Source organism: Lissotriton helveticus, chromosome 5_1 (genome assembly GCF_964261635.1).
Source record: "Lissotriton helveticus chromosome 5_1, aLisHel1.1, whole genome shotgun sequence".
NCBI classification, from domain to species: domain Eukaryota; kingdom Metazoa; phylum Chordata; class Amphibia; order Caudata; family Salamandridae; genus Lissotriton; species Lissotriton helveticus.
Window position 1 is genome coordinate 498,354,821 of NC_136065.1, and position 21,010 is coordinate 498,375,830.

The window sequence follows — 21,010 nt, forward strand, 5'->3', positions numbered from 1 at the left end:
CGTGGGTGGGTCGGCAGGACGGGGATATGAAAATAAGCATCCTGCAAGTCCAACACTACCACCCAGTCTCCGGGGTCTAGGGCAGCTAAGACCTGAGCCAAAGTCAGCATCTTGAACTTTTCCTTCCGGAGGAAGCCGTTGACGTTCCGCAGGTCCAAGATAGGGCGTGGGCCCCCTTTGACCTTTTTGGGTACCAGAAAGTAGCGGGAATAACAACCACGACCTACTTCCGGCCCAGGAACGAGCTCGATGGCCCCCTTGGCCAAGAGGGCCGATACTTCGTCTTGCAGAACCCCTTCGGACGATTTGCAGCACCCACCTGTCCGATATGATTGTGTGCCAGTGGAGGAGGTGATGGCGGACCATGCCCCCCACTGGCGTAGAAAGCTCGGACAAGGAAGGCTTTGAGGCAGATGCTGCGGGGGTGGATGTGGACTCGCCTCGCCTCGCCTCGCCGTTGTCCCCTGGCACCGCCGCGGCGGTTACCACGTCCGCCGCCGCGTTGGATGTTAGACTGCGGCCCGTGGCTGGCAGGTCGTGAAGGGGTGCCCCTTCCTTGGCCATGAAAGGAGCGAAAGGCAGACTGCTGCTGACGCTGGCCGAGAGGCCCAAGGACTTGGCCGTAGCCCTGGAGTCCTTGAAGCGTTCAAGCGCATGATCTGCCTTGCCACCAAAGAGGTGGCTGCCATCGAACGGCATGTCCATGAGGGTGAGGGTGTTCTGGACATCAGCCGAGAAGTTGGCGGACCTCAGCCAGGCGTGGCGGCGAACCGCCACCGTTGTTGACATCACCCTGCCCAGCGAGTCTGTGGTAGCCAGCCCACATCGTATTGAATACCGCGCTGCGTCTCTCGTCCCCCCGCGAGGGCTTGAGTGAGCTTCGCCCGGGCCTCCTCCGGGCACTCTGGCACCACGGCCGCAACCGTATCCCACAGAGTGGGAATAACGGCCCAAAAGGCAAGTGGTGTTGACTGACCGCAACCCACAACTGAGGGAGGAGAACAGTTTCTTGCCAAACTGTTCATACCTTTTGGATTCCCGATCTGGGGGTGCAGTCGGGAATGCAGATTGGGAAGTAGAGGCCTGGATACCCAGGCTCTCGGGGGTGGGGTAGGTGGACAGGAAGCTAGGGTCGCCCGGATCTGGGGGATGGCGCCTGGCGACGTTCCTATCTACAGGGGAACCTGTAGCGGGCCTGACCAAGTGCCCAACAGGACGTCCATTAGAGCCTCATTAAAAGGCAGTAGAGGCTCCGGAGAGCCTGTCTGCGGTTTAAGGACCTCAGTGAGGATGTTAGACCTCACAGTTGCGACGGGGAGCATAAGCGCCAAGGCCTTGGCCGCCCTCGTCAGCACCACACTATAAGCTGCCCTCTCCTCCGTAGCCACGGTAGGAGGGGAGACAAAGCCAGTGTCAGGTGAAGTGTCAAGACCACTGGCTTCCCCTAGCTCATCTGTCCAGTCCTGAAATGACTGACACTCCCATGTCAGAGGGTCCTCAGACCCCTCCCAATCCCCCTCGTCCTCCATCTCCTGAAATTCAGGGTCAACGGATGGAGCCGGATCAAAGAAGAATTGCTCCTCAGCCGGCGTTGAATGCGGCGTCGATCGTCGATCGTCGCCGGTCCGAAGCCGGATCCGGACCGAGGGAGGGATCAGGGACGGCGCCGGGGGGACACCCTGGGGGTCGACGCCGGCGGGGTCGTAAGGTCGACCAGCGGCGACCCGGATCCGGATCCAGCCGGGACCGAAGTCGTCGACGGCGCCGGAGCCAAAGCACCTGACGGCGCCGGGGCCGAAGCAGCCGGCCCGCATGGACTCCCAGTTGGGGCCGCGGGGCCCGGAGGCTCTCCCGCGGGACACGACGGAGGGGAGAGGAACCTTATGGCCATGAGCAAGGCCTCGATCAACTCCGGCGTCGCGTTCAGCCCAGGGACCGGCTGGTATGGAGCTGGCCGTGGCTCGGCGGAGCCGCGGAGGCAGTGTCGCCTGAACCCCCGGCCGCATCGCGCGAGCGTCGGGGGGAGTCGGAAGAACGATGTCATCTCTTCAACTTCTTGTGCCTCTTACCTGAGGACTTGGAGCCCGATGAATGGTGACGACTCGCCGAGCTTCGATGACTGTAGCCCCGCGACCGGTTCCTCGACCCCCTCCTCGAGCGGCACGGGCTGACTGCCGGAGCTCGGGGCACTTACGGGACCGCTCCCGCCTAGCCTTCGACGTCAAGGCCCGGCAGTCGGGGCACGACCGGTCGTCGTAGTCGGCCCCAAGGCAATAGAGGCACCGGCGGTGGGGATCGGTAACCGACATCAGTAGGTTGCAGTCGGTACATGGCTTGAACCCGGGCATCCCTACCGGCACCGAGAGTCGTAAAGACTCGAGTAGTGATCAAAAAGGATCAAAAAAGTTTAGTCAAAAAGTGACTAGGGTACTGCTTTTTCCGGACCAGCTGGTGCGGAAAAAAGAACTGACGTCAGCGCGCGAGGGCAGCGTCTAAGTACTCCGACGACGTCATCCCGGCGCCAACGACGGACGCGGAGCCGCAGACGACGCCTACCGACACGCAGGGGTACTGCTACGCAAAACTTTCCGGATCCAGCCGTAACGCCTGGGGATATTCTAAGGTAAGGAATCTAACTAACGTGTTTCTTTCAGATGATGTGTACAAAGGCAGGCATCTACATATCAACATTTCAGTATACAAGGATGAATTCAGATGAGTAGATAAACCAGCAGTGTTTACAGGGCTGTGTTTTCTGTAGAATCCCAGCTGGTACAGAGGGCAGTCTGGAGGGTCGCAGCAGTAAATTGGTGGAAAGGGGAAGGAATCCAAAAGTTGGGTGGAAGAGGAACAAGAGGAGAAGGGTGGAGAGAAATAAAGGAGGGGGATAGGCAGCAAGGGGAAAAGAGGAGGGAGAGGGGGGAGAATTTTCCTGTAATCAAGGTTCTCCATCATTGGTATTAACACAAAAATGCCTACATGAATGTGCAGGATACCACATCAGCGGTGCAACCACATTGCATACATCCATGCTGATCCACAGTAGCCACAGTATACTCAAGCCATTTCTAATATCAACTCAGTCTATGTTATGCTAATGCACTGCTACGGGGCTCTTGTTGTTACTGTAATATTGCCGAGCAATCCTGTTGAAATATATAAATGCCAATAAAAAGATTTAAACAAAAAATGAATGTGCAGGATCCCGAAACACAAGTTTGAATATTTTATTCAAATCTAAAAATTATTTAAATAAAGAAAACATGCAATGATGAGGCAATGTGTTCACTCGTTACTTTTTAATTTTTAAATGAAATTTGAGAAGTAAATTCAAGTTACATCAGACTTTGCAAACAACTTCCGATTGATATTGCCTCCTAAACCTGTAAGCACTTTAAAGTGCACCTGTACTAAACCTGACACTACCACTTTCAATATTCTAGGAGCTGACCTGTGCCATACTGCTGTGCAAAGTAAGTCAGGCAGTGTAGTTTTGGCTGACACATGTAGAGACAGAGAATCAAAGGAGACTCTAATTTAGACTAAGTATCTGGTTCACAGGAAACTGGATAGAATGATTACAACTTCAGAGAGAAAAACCATGAGGCACAACCAGAACTACAAATAACATTTCTTTCACCACTTCAATAGAGTAAAAAGCTTACCTCGGAGAGGAAAAAGAAATATGGTGAAGCATGGTTTAGAGTGGTTTTGTACATAGATTACCTAGGGATGCCTGACCAACCAGGGTATCTTTCTCCGAGTCAAAATATAAACAGTACTCCTTTGCAAAAGTTTGCACTGATCACTAGATAGCAGCCCAGCAGATGTTTATGACTGAAGGACATCTCTTGAGAACACAGGTAGCTCCTTTCCATCTGGTGAAATGGGATTTTGGTTTGCTGGAAATGCCATATTAGATAGCTGAGATAGAATGGACTTCCCAGCTAGCTAGCTGTTGTCTGTTATAAAGAAGCCAAATCAGTGTAAGCAGCTCCAAAATTGACAATAAGCTGTTTCAGTTCACAAATGCTTTAGGCTAATTTCAAATAATAGTTTAGGACTTACTGAGCATTTAAAATGTGTACAGAAATTGTTGCCAGCTTACATGGATGCTGAAAAAAAGGCTGTAACAAAACATTTGTGTTAAGATATATCTATAGTAGGCTAAATTATGATAGGCTAGGTAGAAAAGAAGGGTCTTAGAGGCATTATACCATGAAGGTAGACCATGTATGATCCATGAAAGTCAGACCTTCTGAACAGGGCAATGCCCATCTAATGAGGATCACTGAGAGTAAAAACGTTCCTCAGACTACCAGACGGACAAGCACAGATGTGATCCTCCAAGCCAGGATCCTACTGGTGAGTATCAGCCTACATGAGTCCTGGGATAATATTTAAAAAAACGATGAAAATCAACAAACTTGAAGGTATATAATGGTAACAATACCACCTCAATAATCATTTCAGATAGCTATGCAGTCTGTCAGAAATTTCTCCAAAAAGACTGAATACACTACCTTTCCGATCTCACCAGTTGACAAAATTATTGTCCACCACAGGATAAAAAACAGAGCAGTCAAAAAGCTAGATTTAGAGGACTACCATCTTTTGAGACTCATGTTCTGAAGCTGCAAGCCAGACCATTTTGAAAGAGCCTCTTTGAAATAAGTGTCAATGGTATCTCTCATGAAGGCAGAGCTATTTGGAGTCTATGAATGTTCATGAGGAATCCATGTCCCCGTGATAACAGTGTAGTGCAGTAGTTGAGATATTCAGACTCGCTACACTCACATCTGTTTTTGAGCGAAATCTCCATAGAGTGTCAGGAAACAAAAACTACTATGCTCAATTAGATGTTGAGATCAGATGGTATACGGACTATGGACATGTTAACCCAATGTTTTAACGGGCGAGAGAGAGTGTTAGTCTGGAATTCTTCTCTTAATGCAATACTTTTGACATACTTTAAACTAGGACTTCAAACTCTTTTGCACAGGAAAGCTTCTCTTTAACTTTGAATTGAGAGATGTGCATTACGCAGATTCTATTTTTTATATAAATACAACATTTGCTCCTGGCAATTTGTCCTCTATAATTGCAATATCAGACTAAAATCTGCTTTGACTGGTTTCTAATTTAAAATTTGGGGAACTTCAAAAACCGATTGTTCAGAATGTCTCTGTTGCACGGGGAGATTGCAGTTTTATTGACCGGTTCAGTTTTAGGTAATGTGAAGATATGCAACTGTCACTAGTAGCAAGGAGCTTCTATCAGTTTACTCCCAGGCATGTTCATAATTCCACACATTTGAAATTAATGTACAGTAAAACACTGAAGTAACACGATGTAACACTAAGGCAGATAATTTTGACAAACACAACTGTTGCAGAGATGTCTGCTTGAATATTAAATCAGTATTAAATGATTCTCTGGCAGTTCACCTTCTCATGAGGGAATAAATAAGTTTCCCATTCTTGCTGGAACGAAAAACGTCAGCTGTCCTTGTAAACGAATGCTATAAAATCTGCTCTGACAAAGTCTGCTGATTCGTTTATTTGAACTAGTTTCATTTACCTTCCGAATACTATATACAGTAAGAATTAAACTAACACAACTCCACTTAAGGCCCATCTTGGAAGATTAATAAAGCACAGAAGTGTAGTCTCAGATTGTTTAATGTAGAAACTTACAATAAACTCTCCCACAAGGAGACGATCAATAGTTTGTCTAATTTCTGTCTTCGTCTGCATTTTCAGCTTGTTGTATTGCCTCCTGGCAGCTTCTGCTACCCTTAGCTCGAGTTCAGACTGATATCCAAATCCTGCAAGTATGAAAGGTAAAGACGGTCAGAAAGAGCATTGCAAACTGAACTTTTATCAATAGCCTAAGGGACGCTGAAGCGTATTGTTAAAGGTTTCAAACAAAAATGTTTTAGAGGTTACATCAAAGACATATAGGAACTAAGCTGTGGACTGTCACACAAACACTCCGCTAAAGCAGGTGGGTGAGAAAGACATTATCAGACAATAAAAGCTGCTATGTAAACGTAATACATTTAAGTCTAAATTAGTAATATGTCTCCAATCTGCACATCCAATCAGTATCCAGATACTTGATAACCATATTATTTTAGGGGGTTCTAGAGGTCAAAGAAGCAAATGTATAAATCAGACCCTCGCAAGAAGCTTTTTCTGAACTGTTTATATTTTATTCAACAATTATTCAGGCCAGGAGGCGCAACACAGTATAATTTTATGAAGGCACACACAAACTCAACAATATGTGCAAGATAAATGAAAAGAATACAAACACAAAAAATAAAACAAAACATGCTGCCTTCTAAACACGGTGGGCAAAAATAAATACCTAAATATAGCAGTAGGTATCAGTAATGCAAAGGTGAACAGCGATCACGACGCCGACGCCGGACGCGGAGCCGCAGACGACGCCTACTGACGCGCAGGGGTCCTGCTGACGAAATTTTTCCGAATTCAGTCTGACGCCTGGGGATATTCTAAGGTAAGGAATCTAACACTAACCTGTTTCTTTCAGATATTGTTAACAAAGTTCATGCATAGATGCCACAAACAGAACAAACGTGTTGACCATCTTAGAAGGTAAAACAATCATGTACTATGGACAACAGCATCCCATAATGATCTTCTGGTTTAGAGAAAGTGGCCCCATGAAATGGGGTGCACTGTGGATGGAAAGAGTGGCAAACAATGCCTGGAGAGCTGTTTTATCCTCTTACTCTTAACCCCTTCCCCGCAGGGCTAATTCCCCCGCGGTGCGGGGGGTGAGGGGACCGCGCACGCCGCCGCAGTACTCATGACGAGCCCAGCTCGTCATGCTGCACAGCGGAGCTGTGCTCATGACGAGCTGAGCTCATCATGACGCCACCCACTCCTGTGGAACGCCCGCACAGGAAGGGAATTAGCCCGGCGTGGGCGTTCCGCGGCAGTTATGACGAGCTCAGCTCGTCATGAGCACAGCTCCACTGTGCCTCACGACGAGCTGAGCTCGTCAGAAGCGTTGAAGGGGTTAAGAAACATTGAAATAAAAAGAGAACCAACTAAATAAAAGAGGAACGATAAAAGAAGAAAATTCAAACCAAAAGGAACTGCCAACCAGTACTGATACACATTCATTTTCAGATGGATGTACACACATGCATCACTCACAGGGCAAAAGAGCAAATGACTGATATAGACTAAACCATTACCCCATGCAGTTCGCTGTCATGGATCGCAGCAGAAGGTAAATGACACTCAGACACGCCAATGGCAGAACAGAGTGGACACAAAGGCCCTCGAAGTATCTATATGGATATATATATTTATATATATGGATGGATGTTTTATTTAATAACTTATTAAATTACAAGATCCTGGGAGACATATATGAAGAGATTCTAACAAGAATTATTACAGTGCAAATCTACTCCCTCTGGGTAGTAACCAACACCAAAATCATTCTCTACAAAGATAAAATAACATTCTGTGTAACAAAATACCTATATGTAGGCTACTTGGATGCTAAGGCCACCTCTGGCTCTTCAATGTAATTTCCATTGAAATCAATGGAAACTCCATGATGAGTTACCCTTGTCATTAGCATCCAAGTGGTTAATTCAGAGAAATAACAACCCACCCTCAAATGCCTGTTGATTTTAACATGCTTTTGACAATCAATATGCCAAGCCTAATCTATTCATAATAATGTTTCATAAAAAAACAGATCAGACCTATGGCAAAAGAAATATTTTTCCTAGTGAACCAATCAGCCCTGTAGCAGTTATCAATGGCTTATAACCGTAACCATCTGAGGCTTCCTCTGCTGATCATTAGCTTCCCACAAGGCAAACATCAGGCATACAGGCATAAAATGACACAGTAAGGATAAGTTACTTACCTGTAATCCTAGTTCTCTTCCAGGGGTACACTCATCAAAGTCATAAGCATTGAATTATCTCCACCCACGTGCGGGAACCCGGAGCATATACAAACAAAATACATATATATCGCTAGGGGACCCCCTCCTGCACTACCGGTAACAGCCTTCCAGGGTCTGCAAGTCTGCTGCCGACCACAGACATGATTCTGCCCTCCTCCTGCTGAGCCAAGTTTGTGCAAGGGAAGAGAGAACAATAGGCTTCCTGACACAGGGAGGTGTGGCCACCTCTCAGACAGGAATTAGTGTATTGAGCTCGGGTGAGGGCGCTTTGCTGCGCCACCAGACTTTTATGAAGGGCACATTTGGTGCCCTCCTTCCATACTCCTGTTTGAGCTAGTTCAGGAACCCTTGGTTCCTGCTCTGGTGCTTAACCGGACAAAGAACAGGGGAGTATCCTCCCCTCTGTCCTGCCCCTCCTCTGGGAGAAACCCAAGAGCTGTCCCAACCCTTTCCTTAGGGTATTTAAGGACTCCTGTGTGAATGGGTTATCAGATTCATCGTGTTATATTATGTTGCAGGCAATTGTCGGGCCCTAACAGGTAATATTTTGCTTTTCAAACTGTAACTTTGTTTCTCTTCCAGGGGATACTCATCAAAGTCATCAGCACTGAATTATCCCGCCCATGTGCCGGAAGCCGGAGCATATAAAAAAAAAATTACATATATATGTGTGTATGTTTTAGAAAAGAAGTACATAGTACTAAATAAACACACATATACATGTATAACATAAAAATGTGCAGCCCCATACATATCCAATAGGCTAAGAAGCCAAAGTTACATGTATTTCTCTATTATGAAAATAACACATATACATATAATGTAAGAGTAGGACATGTACAGCAATAGCATTCCGCAATAACCTTTTATTTTCATAAAAGAAAACAGGTAATGGCAGGCAATTAGCCTAAAGAAGGCTGCATAAATAACATCCTCGCACAGAAAAGGAACTGGCACCTCGCCTTTAAGGCCTCAGAGATCCTGAGCACTTTGCCTTTAAGGCCTCCAGGAGCCCTCTGCTCCCATCATGCACCACAGGTGACAGTTAGGTCAGTTATTTTGTACAGTATAGGAAACCTGTAGGAACCTGCATCCAAAATGCAACAATACCGTATAAACTGTAAATGCTTGTCAGGGGAGGCAGGAGGGTTGCTTATGACTTTGATGAGTATACCCTGGAAGACAACTAGGATTACAGGTAAATAACTTATCCTTCTCTTCCAGGGGATACTCAATAATAGTCATGAGCTCTGAATAGAGTAGCAAGCCCATACCCACTTCCTCGCAGACGAGCAAAAAACAGCAACACAATTGAAGTACACATTTTAAACAGTATTAGCAAACAGGTTTCTCAGCAGGGCCTGCTCAACCTGAGCATCTGCCTGCGTGTCAGCATCTAAACAGTAGTGGCGAGTAAACATATGAAATGATCGCTATGTTGCTGCTTTACAAATTTCTGCCATGGGGACATTCCTTAGGAGAGCAGTGATAGAAGCTTTCCCTCTAGTGGAATGGGCCTCAGGCTTCCCCGGAAGGGATTTGTTGGCCAATTGGTATGACAGTAGAATACAAGAAACTATCCATCTCGAACTTGATCTTTTGGAAGCTAAAGAACCTGTGTTAAACAGGGACATAGTCAATAAACAAATGTTCTGATTTCCTCAGTGTGTTTGTTCTGTCCAAATAAAACTTCAGAACCCTCTTGAGATCTAAGGAGTGAAGAGATCTTTCCGGAGGATTCTAAGGATTCGGAAAAAAGTTAAGCAAAGTGATAGTCTGGTTAATATTAAAGTCCGAGACTACTTTAGGTAAAAAACTCGGATGTGTTCTGAGAACCACTCTGTTGGCGTGAAACACAGTGTAAGGTTCCTTACAGCAAAGAGCATGGCTCTCACTCACCCTGCGAGCAGAAGTAATGGCCACAAGGAACGCGTCTTTCCATGGTAAATGCAGTAAGGAAGCTTTATGAATAGGTTTGAAAGGGGCCCCCATCAACTTTGTTAACACAATGTTAAGCTCCCATGGAGGAGAGGGAGACCTGACTGGTGGGTAAATCTTTCGCAAGCCCTCAAGAAAATCTTTTACCACAGGAATCCTAAACAAAGAAGTCTGGTTAGGGGACTTCCTATAGGCTGTGATAGCTGCAAGGTGGACTTTGATAGAAGCAAACTGAAGACCAGATTTAGCCAAATGTAGCAAGTAGGGTAAAATCACATGTTCCTGACCCCGGATGGGATCATGTCAATTGTCCACACACCATAGGAAAAAACGTTTCCACCTGAAGGCATACAATCTCCTCGTGGAAGGTCTTTTCGCTTCTTTAAGAATAGCCATACAGTCTGGATTCAATTGGAGATGTCCATATTGTATGACTTCAGGAGCCATGCTGTGAACCGGAGGGAGTGCAGGTTGGAGTGGAATACTCTCCCTGCCTGTTTGGATAGGAGATCCGGGCGGCATGGTAACCTCCTGTGTGGCACTTCCGATAGTTGAAGGAGGTCCGGAAACCACCACTGGTGAGGCTGTTCCGGGGCTATTAGGATCATCCTGGCATTGGTCCTGTACAGCTTGTTGATTACAGTTGGGATCAACGGAATCCGTGGAAAAGCGTACAGTAAGCTCTGAGACCATTCAATCAAAAGGGCATTCCCTTGGGATCCTTTCTGGGGAAACCTGGATGCGAAGACGGGGAATTTTGCGTTTACTGTGTCTGCAAACAGGTCGATGTCTGGTGTTCCCCATTCGCGAACGATGCTGTGAGCAACCTCATTGTTGAGAACCCAATCGTGAGCTTCGACGAAGTCTCTGCTGAGGAAGTCTGCCTGGGAGTTGAGAGAGCCCGGTAGATGAATGGCTACTATGGACAGGTCTCTCTCTAGAAGCCAGTTCCATATAGTTTGAGATTCTATGGAGAGTGTTCTTGATCGGGTACCGCCCTGTTTGTTAAAATAATATATCGTCGTTGTATTGTCCGTTTGGATTAGAATGGAGCGGGACTTGAACGACGGAAACAGGGACTTGAGAGCTAGATGCACGGCTCTCAGCTCTAGCAGGTTGATGTGGTAGCTCTTTTCTGAGTCGAACCATAGACCTTGCACTTGCAGAGGATCCATATGAGCACCCCAACCCTGGAGAGAGGAGTCCGTGACTAAAGTCTGGGTTGGAGGGTCCTGGTGGAAAGGGACTCCTTTTATCCTGTGCGATCGCTTCATCCACCACCGGATGGAGTCTTTGACTGATTGATGGAGAATTGCATGATCCTCCCAGCGCCCTGATACTTGCATCCACTGGTCCTACTAACAATGTTGTAGTGGACGCATGTGCAATCGTGCGTTTGGTACTATAAAGATGCACAACGCCATCGATCTCATTAGTGATGACACTTGTCGAACTGTCGGGAGATGCGTGTGAAGGAGGGTCAGGCATTTTCCTTGGATTGATAACAACCTCTCCTCCGAAGGACACACACTTGCTTTTTCGGTGTCCAGGAAGGAGCCCAGGTAATGGATCTTTTGCGTTGGATTTAGTAGGGATTTCTTGAAATTGACATGAAGGCCCAAGTTGTTGAGAATCTGAAGGCAGCACGAGAGATGATCCTGCAGCAGAGTTGGAGATGAGCTCTTCAGGAGCCAGTCGTCCAGGTAAGGATATATGAATATTTTCGGCTTGCGGAGAAAAGCGCCCACCACTGCCATACTTTTGGAGAATATTCAGGGGGCTGATTTGAGACCGTATGGGAGAACTGAGTACTGGTAATGTTGAAAAGACACTCGAAATCACAGAAATTGTCGATGTTTCTTTGATATTGGTATGTGGAAGTATGCGTCCTGTAAGTCGATGGAGCACATCCAATCCCCTTGATAAAGTTGTGGGAAAATTTGATGGAGTGCTAACATTCGAAATTTCTCTCTGTGAATGTATTTGTTCAACAGTCTCAAGTCCAGTATAGGTCTGTATTCTGTGGTGGGGCTTCTTTTCTGCACAAGGAAATAACAAGAGTATACTCCTTGATTTCTTTGAGGAGCGGGGACTTTTTCTATAGCTCCTTTCTTCAATAAGGTGTTTACCTCCATTTGTAACAATCGGTGATCGTGGTGAAAAATGCTTCTCGTAGGTATAGATGGAGGAGGAGTTTTGAACTTGAGAAGATAGCCATTTTGTACAATGTTGATGACCCATTTGTCTTTTGTTATACATTTCCACTCCTCCAGTTGTAAATAAATACTGCCTCCCTCAACAGCTTTGGAGGAAGACACACCTCATTGTTTTTGTGGCTGCTTTGGTGCTGTTGACTACTGTTTGTTACCACCTCTGCCACGTCCAGGTCTACGGTGTTGGAACTGGGACCTTTGTTGCGTCTGACCTTGGGTCTGCGAGGACCAGTTAGAGGATTGACCCCGCTGTTGAAAAGAGCGTTTGTCATAGGAACGAAAGTGACAATGGAATTCTTTCTTCTTTTCGAGGCCTACAGCCTTGAGAGTGTCCAACTCAGTTTTAATTTTTGCCATTTCGTCGTCTGCATGTGAGCCAAACAACGACGATCCATTGAAGGGCACATTGACAATCTTTCTTTGAGCATCGAGCTTGAGACCCATAAGTCAAAGCCATGCTGATCTTCGAGAACAAATATCATGGGCGTATCCATGGGCTGCCAAGTCTGCAGAATCGGCCGGTGTACTAATGACCTGGTTTGCCACCAGACCACCTTCCTGTACAATCTCTAGAAAATCTTTTTGATCGTCTTTGGGTAACTTTTCTGTAAACCTTGTTACAGAGTCCCATAAAGACCGGTCATATCGCCCCAGTAGAGCGGCTGCGCTAGCAACTCTCATGATAGATCCTGAAGTACTGCACATTCTCCGTCCCAAAGAATCCATGTTTTTACTGTCCTTCTCTGGAGGAGCAGACGAGATGGAGGTATTGGAAGAAGTTTTTCTGGCAGCGGCAACTATAAGGGAATCCGGGGGGAGGATCAGACCGCAGAAACAAAGGATCTTGGCCTGGAGCCTTGTACTTTTTGGAAATTCTTGCAGGATCCAAGCCCACTGTGGCAGGAGTCAAAAAGGTTTTCATTGCAGGCTCTAATAATCCTGGCACCAACGGAAGAAGGGGCTTTGCCGAAGTTCGATGGTGCAGAGTTTCAAATATGATGGAAGTAGTCACCAGACGGAACAGTCATGGTTATTTTCAACTTGCTGGCACCTCTACAGATCACCTTGTTGAATGTCCCAATGTCATCAACAGGGGAAACCCTGGATGGTGGGGTTCACAAGATAGTTGGGGAATAATCTCTATACGAGGACCTTGTTAATGAGATCGTTGTAGGAGGCTTCTGTCTTCTCCTAGGTGTATGCCAGCGGCGGGACCTTGAGCGTGAGAGCCATCTTAATGGAGATCTGGATCGCCTCGGGTACCTACCAGCGGAAGGTCGTGAGGATTCCATGGGAGGAGGTCTCTCAGAAGGTCTGGGTTGGGTCTTCCAGTGCCTAATGTCCTCCAACCATCTGTGTGACATGTTGATAGGAGGAGATTTGTCTCCACTAGCCGGAGAGCCCTCCGGTGTAACCTGTATGATATTTATACCAGGCGAGGAAGAAGCTTCCCTCGACGATGAGCGCCGTGATCTTGACGTCGGTTTTTCTATGCCTTCCGCAGGAACAAATTGTTTGTCCTTCGACGACGAACGGCTTGACGTTGAACTGGAGTGAGCCACCGACGACGACCGTGGCGGTGACACTCTCGATGGTGGAGATCTATGAGACAAAACTCTCGACGTCGGTCTCTTCAACGTCGACAGCTGGTGTTCATGCGGCATCTTCGACGTCGGCCGTGCCCTCGACGTAGACCGCTGATGGGTCAGAGTGGGTGATCTGGAGTGTCTCGACGCCGACTTTATAGAAGGGGCGGAGATCTCGACGTCGACCTCTGAATTGATGTCGACGGACGCTTCAACGTCGACTGAGGTCTATAATGCTTCGAGCCCGAAGCATGTCTCGACGTCGACTTACTTCTCAACGGCGATCTTCTCCTCGACGTCGATCTCACTTGCGTCATAGGTCTCGACGTCGACTTACTTCTCGACGGCGATCTTGCCCTTGACGTCGATCTCACTTACGTCATTGGTCTCGACGTCAACTTACTTCTCAACAGCGATCTTGTCTTTGACGTCTACCTTACTTGCTTAGTTTGTCTTGACGTCGACGTCACGCTGTGAAGTTTTTTCTTACTTTTAGCTTCTGGTGATGCAGATCTTCGCCGTTTCCTTGGAAAGGAGGGCCCCCTAGAGGAATATGGACTCTCACGGCGCTTTTATGTTTTCCTCACTGTATCAAGCCTAGAATTCTGATCTTCTCTCTGTCCTTCAATTTTCTTCTTGAAAGTTGAAGACAGTGGTAGCAGGTCTCTGTGTCGTGAGAAGAAGGTAAACACATGACGCAGACCGAAAGAGGATCAGATATGGCCATCTACTTCCCACAGGGAGGGCATTTATAAAATAAAGGTGGCATATCTGACAAAAAAGAATGACCAATTAGTCAGATAGTAAATAAAACCAGACAAAAGAAATGTTGAAAAAAAAAAAAGATAGAATCCAATTTCTGTAGGAAAAAAGTCAAAATCAGTTAAGCTCAAGCTCCAGGTTGCTCACAAAAGGAGCCGGAAAAGAACTGACCTAACTGTCACCTGTGGGGCATGATGGGAGCAGAAGGCTCCTGGTGGCCTTAAAGGCAAAGTGCTCAGGGTCTCTGAGGCCTTAAAGTCGAGGTGCCAGTTTTCTTTTCTGTACAAAGATGTTATTTATTTATGCAGCCTTCTTTAGCCTAATTGCCTGCCATTACTTGTTTTCTTTTATGAAAATAAAGGTTATTGCGGAATGCTATTGCTATACATGTCCTTCTCTTACATTATATGTATAAGTGTTACTTTCATAATAGAGAAATACATATAACTTTGGCTTCTTAGCCCATTGGATATGTATGGGGAATCATATTTTTATGTTATACATCTAAATGTGTGTGTTTATTTAGTGCTATGTACTTCTTTTCTAAAACATACACATATATATGTATTTTTTTGTATATGCTCCGGCTTCCGGAACGTGGGCGGGGATAATTCAGTGCTGATGACTTTGATGAGTATCCCCTGGAAGAGAAACAAAGTTACAGTTTGATAAGCAAAATATTACCTGTTAGGGCCCGACAATGGCCTGCAACATAATATAACATGATGAATCTGATGACCCATTCACACAGGAGTCCTTAAATACCCTAAGGAAAGGGTTGGGACAGCTCAGGGGTTTCTCCCAGAGGAGGGGCAGGACAGAGGGGAGGATACTCCCCTGTTCTTTGTCCGGTTCCGCACCAGAGCAAGAACCAAGGGTTCCTGAACTAGCTCAAACCGGAGTATGGAAGGAAGGCACCAAAATGCAATGTCTGGTGGAGCAGCAAAGCGCCCTCACCCGAGTTCAATACACTAATTCCTGTCTGAGAGGTGGCCACACCTCCCTGTGTCAGGAAGCCTATTGTTCTATCTTCCCCTGCACAAATTTGGCTCAGCAGGAGGAGGGCAGAATCATGTCTGTGGTCAGCAGCAGACCTGCAGACCCTGGAAGGCTGTTACCGGGAGTACAGGAGGGGGTCCCCTACCGAGCCCCCCAATACATGGGAACATACTTCCAGCACCAGAATCGGTGTTGGGCTATGATTTCATCATGTTTGATATCAAACATGACCGGGTTTAGTGCAGCCACTATATAGTTAGATATGGCTGATGTCCAATATATACCTTGAAATGGGTGACACCACTTACAAGGCCTGAAGAATCGACTCCGGGGTTTGTAGGGATGTCCTGCTCACGCAGAGGCACCCTCACACTTGTAACCAAGCACCCTGCCCTCAGGACTGAAGAGCCTCCCATAGAGGTGACTTATAGTTTTTTAAGTGCAGTAACCTCAGATATAAGGAAACGTATAGATCTGTTGTGAGAGGTGCAAGCACCACCTCACTCAGGCTGCAATGGCAGGCCTAAAGTCACAGTAAAAGTGGACTCCCATGGGTGGCACAATACATGCTGCAGCCCATGGGGGACTCCTGGTGCATCTATGCCCTGGGTACCTCAGTACCATATACTACAAACTTACAAGGGTACACCAGTAGCCAACTGTGCAGGTACCAAAGTACTTACCAGAACCAATTTAGGGGAGAGAGTACAGTTGCTGGTGACCTTCTTATCAGGATCCCAGCAGACAAGGACAAAAACACACTGACACTAGGCAATAAGTGGGGGTAACCATGCTAGAAGGATCATATCCTTCCTACACCTCGAGAATGAGCGGAACATGCAGAGTATCATATTTGTTGTCTCGTCTACCAAGATCTGATGCAATGACTACATCAATGTAAAGGCCTGTTTCTAGAAAAGGACCTGATCTGCCCCACTTGTTCTGCCTTCCGTAAGCTGTGAGACATCTTCAGCATTGGTTTCACAAACATTTTTCCCTCAAATGAGAGCCAGGATCATAGTGCCCATAGCTCTCCAAGACTGCAAACATGAACCTCAAAACCAGATGTTCACTTTTTCTCTCCAGCCCCGAGAGTGTGGCTTCAATAGCGACCTACAACAGAATGTCCACCAAATTGGCTGCCAGGCCTAGCCACACCAGTACCACTGTACTCATGCACTTTAAAATGATGTTAACACAACCTAACAATAGTGGCATCACTTCACTAGTGGCAGAAGATATAACTCATCAAAACTTAACACTGAAAATATATTTAAAACCACTTCTTTTATTGGAGACCACAAAGCATTATACACATGGATCATTTGTAATGCTTAATTTTTCAGTGACAATGCCCTACAAATAAAAGGAAGAGGTGGAACAAAACAACAAATTAAGTTTATATTCACTTTAGACATGTCACAAACCAGATACAATTAGAACAATGACTGAACGGGGAATTCATTGTCTCATTTTAAGAATATCCTTCTTAACCATGGCATTAAGACTTAACTCTGGATGAAATGAGCATCAGTGAACGTAAATTATCTTTTCTGTTAAAAAAACAGCAAGATCAGAAAGTCTATACTACCCAAAGGGCACCCGAAACATTTTAGCGTAAATACATATCTGAGACGGAGAAACACAAAAATTCCAGGAAGCACACAGATGCAGAAATCTTCAAATCTAAGTACAAGAAATTTGGTATTAGCCCTGCAGATACTAAATATCTAAAAATAGATGATGTTTGTTAAAAAAAAACACTACAGTTTTAGTCTTGCTTCGAACACCACCCAGAAAGGTTTTGCTTCCTATGAACTGTGTTCTGGATCGAAAAAGACAGCAGTAACTTTCTGGATGACATTTAAAAAATTACCTGGAAGCAAGAAATTCACTCCTGAGTAATGATAGATCCTCACTCGACTGAAACTTAGGAAAACATGGTTGACCTCTCATTCAAATAATTATGCTTTATCTTACAATTGTGCTTGTTATCAAAGTTTTTTCTCTTTAATTTTCTGCTTTCTTGGGTTTCCTCCCCTACGCGTAATGTCTTCAATATACATATAAATACCACAAACTAATAAAATAAATGCACTTCCCACCTAATAATAACATTTAGCAAACAGGTACAAAACATAGACGAAATATATAACATTTGTTTACCTGAACTATGAACTTTTCCTTTGTAGAAGAAATCTGCAACTTTGGTAATGGCTTGGGGATTGTAGATTACATTTAGAGGTCTAGTACTGACTTCCAGTCTTCTCTCAAAGTTACAGTGCAATGGATTTTTCTCATACAGCATCTCGAAAACTGGGGCGTCAGAACTTGCTGTTAAGGAAAGGTAATAATGTTTAAAAGGAGTGTCAATATTACAAGTATCATTTGGTTTGTATCTGTGGGTCTTTATTATCTAAAAGGCTCTCATTCTGAAGGCGCAGAGAATACCAGTTTGTAAAATAGAACCGGGGAAAACTGTCATCCTGCCCTGTGATTTTCCCACTGACTCTTTTCTCTCACATTTCATATTCTGCTTGTCAGAATGGGGATCATAACTGAGGTCGAAGCGGGATCAGAGAAGCATGGCATGCCCATAGTTTTTGATTTATAAAAAACGTTCCCCGACTTTTTGTAAAAAGACAATTGTCCCACGGTTAATTCCAATAGTTCAAATGCTTCAGCTAAAGTGGCATTTAGTGAGTCTCCTGTGATGTGAAACCGAGGTTAGGGGTAGACTGCTAAACAAGCCTTCTTGCCCAGCTGCCTACTTTACAGAAAGAAATGCAAATGTGCGCAACAAGTTAATTCTGCAAACGTAAAGGGTAATATGCAAATGGAAAGGATGATTGGGAGATGGCTTTAATTGGTCAAACCACATGAATCTTTAAGATGACAAAGGACAAAAAAATTCATTGATAGTGCAAAGAGTTAACAACTGAGCTGTGAAGTGTGTGCTTTTAATTGTAAATGTAATTATATATCACTTACTACCCCTGACGAGGTGTTGAAGGGACAGTTATCTAAAATAATTGCATTACTTACAGCTGGGGTATTACTAAAATCTATATTTTGGAAGCACCATTTTATCTTAAACCTTTTCGCGCATTTTGTTGCCAACTATCTTATACTGTGTGTAATGCAAGTTTAAAATAATGACTTACATATTCACAGTGTTTTCTGTCACAGGCTGGAACCTCGTAGCACTAAAAATATACAAGTCACTATTCTCCACTGCACCAACCAAGATTTCATTCTATGGCTCTCCGGTTACACACAGACCTCTGCAGTGCATTAATAAAGGTTTCCATAACGTACTATAGTGCATTTCCCCCTTGTAGGAAAGTGCCCATTTTTGACATGGACACCGCCACTTTTTACCCGCTGGTACTGATGTTCTTGACTGGATGTGCAAAGGGTTCCTGATAAATAGACCACAGTGCCAGTACTCGTTCCCTAAAAACTGCAACATGCTCAACTGTACCCCAATTGGCAAGGGCTTTCGCACCCTTTTAAGTCCCTGGTTAATGGTACATATGCTACCCATGGCATGGGTACCAAAGAGGGTCCCTATGGGCTGCAGCATGTATTATGTCACCCAAAGGGACCCACACAATGACTGCATAAAGACTACCATTGCAGGATGCGTGAAAGGGCACAAACTCTTCTGAAAACATCACACTGCACACTCCCTGTGTGCAAAGCCCAGATACACTGCATGGCTTATACATATGTCACCCCTACAGCAGGCCTTAAAGCACTATGGCAGGGTGCATTATCTTACATGTGAGGGCACATCTGCATGAGCAGATATGCCCTGGGATGTCTAGTTCCATTACTAAGACAAGTGATCAGGAAGCTATCTTAAGTATATGTACTGGGCATTGGTCATTAGGAGTAACCCAGCAACATAATGGTTTAGTATCAAAAACCTGCTTTCAATAAATCTATACTGATGCCAGTAGCAGATTTATTTTTACATGTACCCAGAGGGCACCATAGAGGTGTCCCCTGAAAACCTACTAGCTGACCCCCTATAGGTGAGAGACCGCACTCTCAGAGACCAGAAACAATGCCTGCTCCGGAGGAAAGTGGTAACAACTCCTCCAGCAGGATGGCTAGTGATATAGCATGTCAAGGCCAGAGGCTTATAAAGCCTCTGCCACCTTTGATATGCAACAATGGATTCCCCCCAAACCTGGTGAATGCCACCCCCTGGCCTGGCACCTATTTGGTACCAGAGCAGGCACGGAATGAGATAGTCAGCAGGCGTGTTGCACTTTCAGGTAGCAAAACACACAAGGTGATGGACGGAATGTTGCACATTGGCAAAACATCCACCCCCAGTCCCAGATCTGGGTTTAATCCATCGTTATTTTGCTCACCACGCCACCCCAGTTCAGACATGGCCATATGCAAATCAGTCTTGACCCTGTGCCTCATGGGAACAGTCCAGACCGAACTGCCAAGCCATGTCTTCCCTGGACCGGAATCAAGCATCCTAGGATCGGTTTCTGACTATCAGCTGTCTTCAGCCAGGATAGCTTGACTCCAGTGGAGCAGTGAGCACGGGACCCACGTCTGGGCATACCCTTCCCACATAGGATGAACAGCAAAACACACAAGGTGATGGACTGAATGTGGCACATTGGCAAAACATTCACCCCCAGTCACAAATCTGGGTTTAATCCATCGTTATTTTGCTCACCACGCCACCCCAGTTCAGACATGGCCATATGCAAATCAGTCTTGACCCTGTGCCTCACGGGAACAGTCCAGACCGAACTGGCAAGCCATGTTTTCCCTGGACCGGAATCAAGCATCCTAGGACCGGTTTCTGGCTATCAGCCGTCTTCAGCCAGGATAGCTTGACTCCAGTGGCGCAGTGAGAACGGGACCCACGTCTGGCCATCTCTGAACTGGGGTGGCGTGGTGAGCAAAATAACGATGGATTAAACCCAGATCTGTGACTGGGTGTGAATGTTTTGCCAATGTGCAACATTCCGTCCATCCCCTTGTATGTTTTGCACTTTCAGGTAGGGCACACCCCTAAGGTGGGCCAACTGAAGAGGATAGCCAAGAAAGGGGTTCACCATTTCGGATTTGGAAAAACTAGGAACTCTGGGTCAGTATTTGCTCACACTACACAGGAAGTGGTCATATAGGGGGTGTAGTAAACCCCCGGGGTAAGTAGCCCACTGGCTACTATCATACACTACCCTAAATTCAGTATTTAGCGGTCTCCCTGACACCAGGAAAGCAGGTTTGTCTACCTGGGAACAAAAGAAGGACAAAGAAGAGCAGTCACCAGGAGAATGAGGACTTACCCTGAACTTGGTGTCAAATCCTACCTTGCTGCTGAACCTCGGCAATTGCAATGACCCGGCTCGTCCAAAAGCTGTGCCTCCTCCTAAGTTTTGCCAAGCGCTTCACCAACCACAGAGTATCTTCCTTGGGGTGAAGAAGCCATCCACACCTGCATCTGCAGGCACTGCTCAGGTTCTTGGTTTTGCTGGCCATGGGGCCCACTTGGAAGCTTCTCGCCATAAG

General features: G+C 45.9%; 1 protein-coding gene across 2 annotated transcripts in view; it reads right to left on the bottom strand.

Moving 5' to 3' along the window:
* Window positions 1-21,010, bottom strand: part of VPS13D (vacuolar protein sorting 13 homolog D) — a 2,979,414-nt gene that overhangs the window by 2,679,475 nt on the left and 278,929 nt on the right. For both annotated transcript variants that reach the window (XM_078642819.1, XM_078642818.1), the window contains exons 16-17: window positions 17,627-17,794; window positions 5,697-5,827 (exon numbers count right to left, since the gene is read on the bottom strand). In XM_078642819.1, the coding sequence (XP_078498945.1) occupies window positions 5,697-5,827; window positions 17,627-17,794 (299 nt within the window). The remainder of the gene's footprint in view (window positions 1-5,696; window positions 5,828-17,626; window positions 17,795-21,010) is intronic.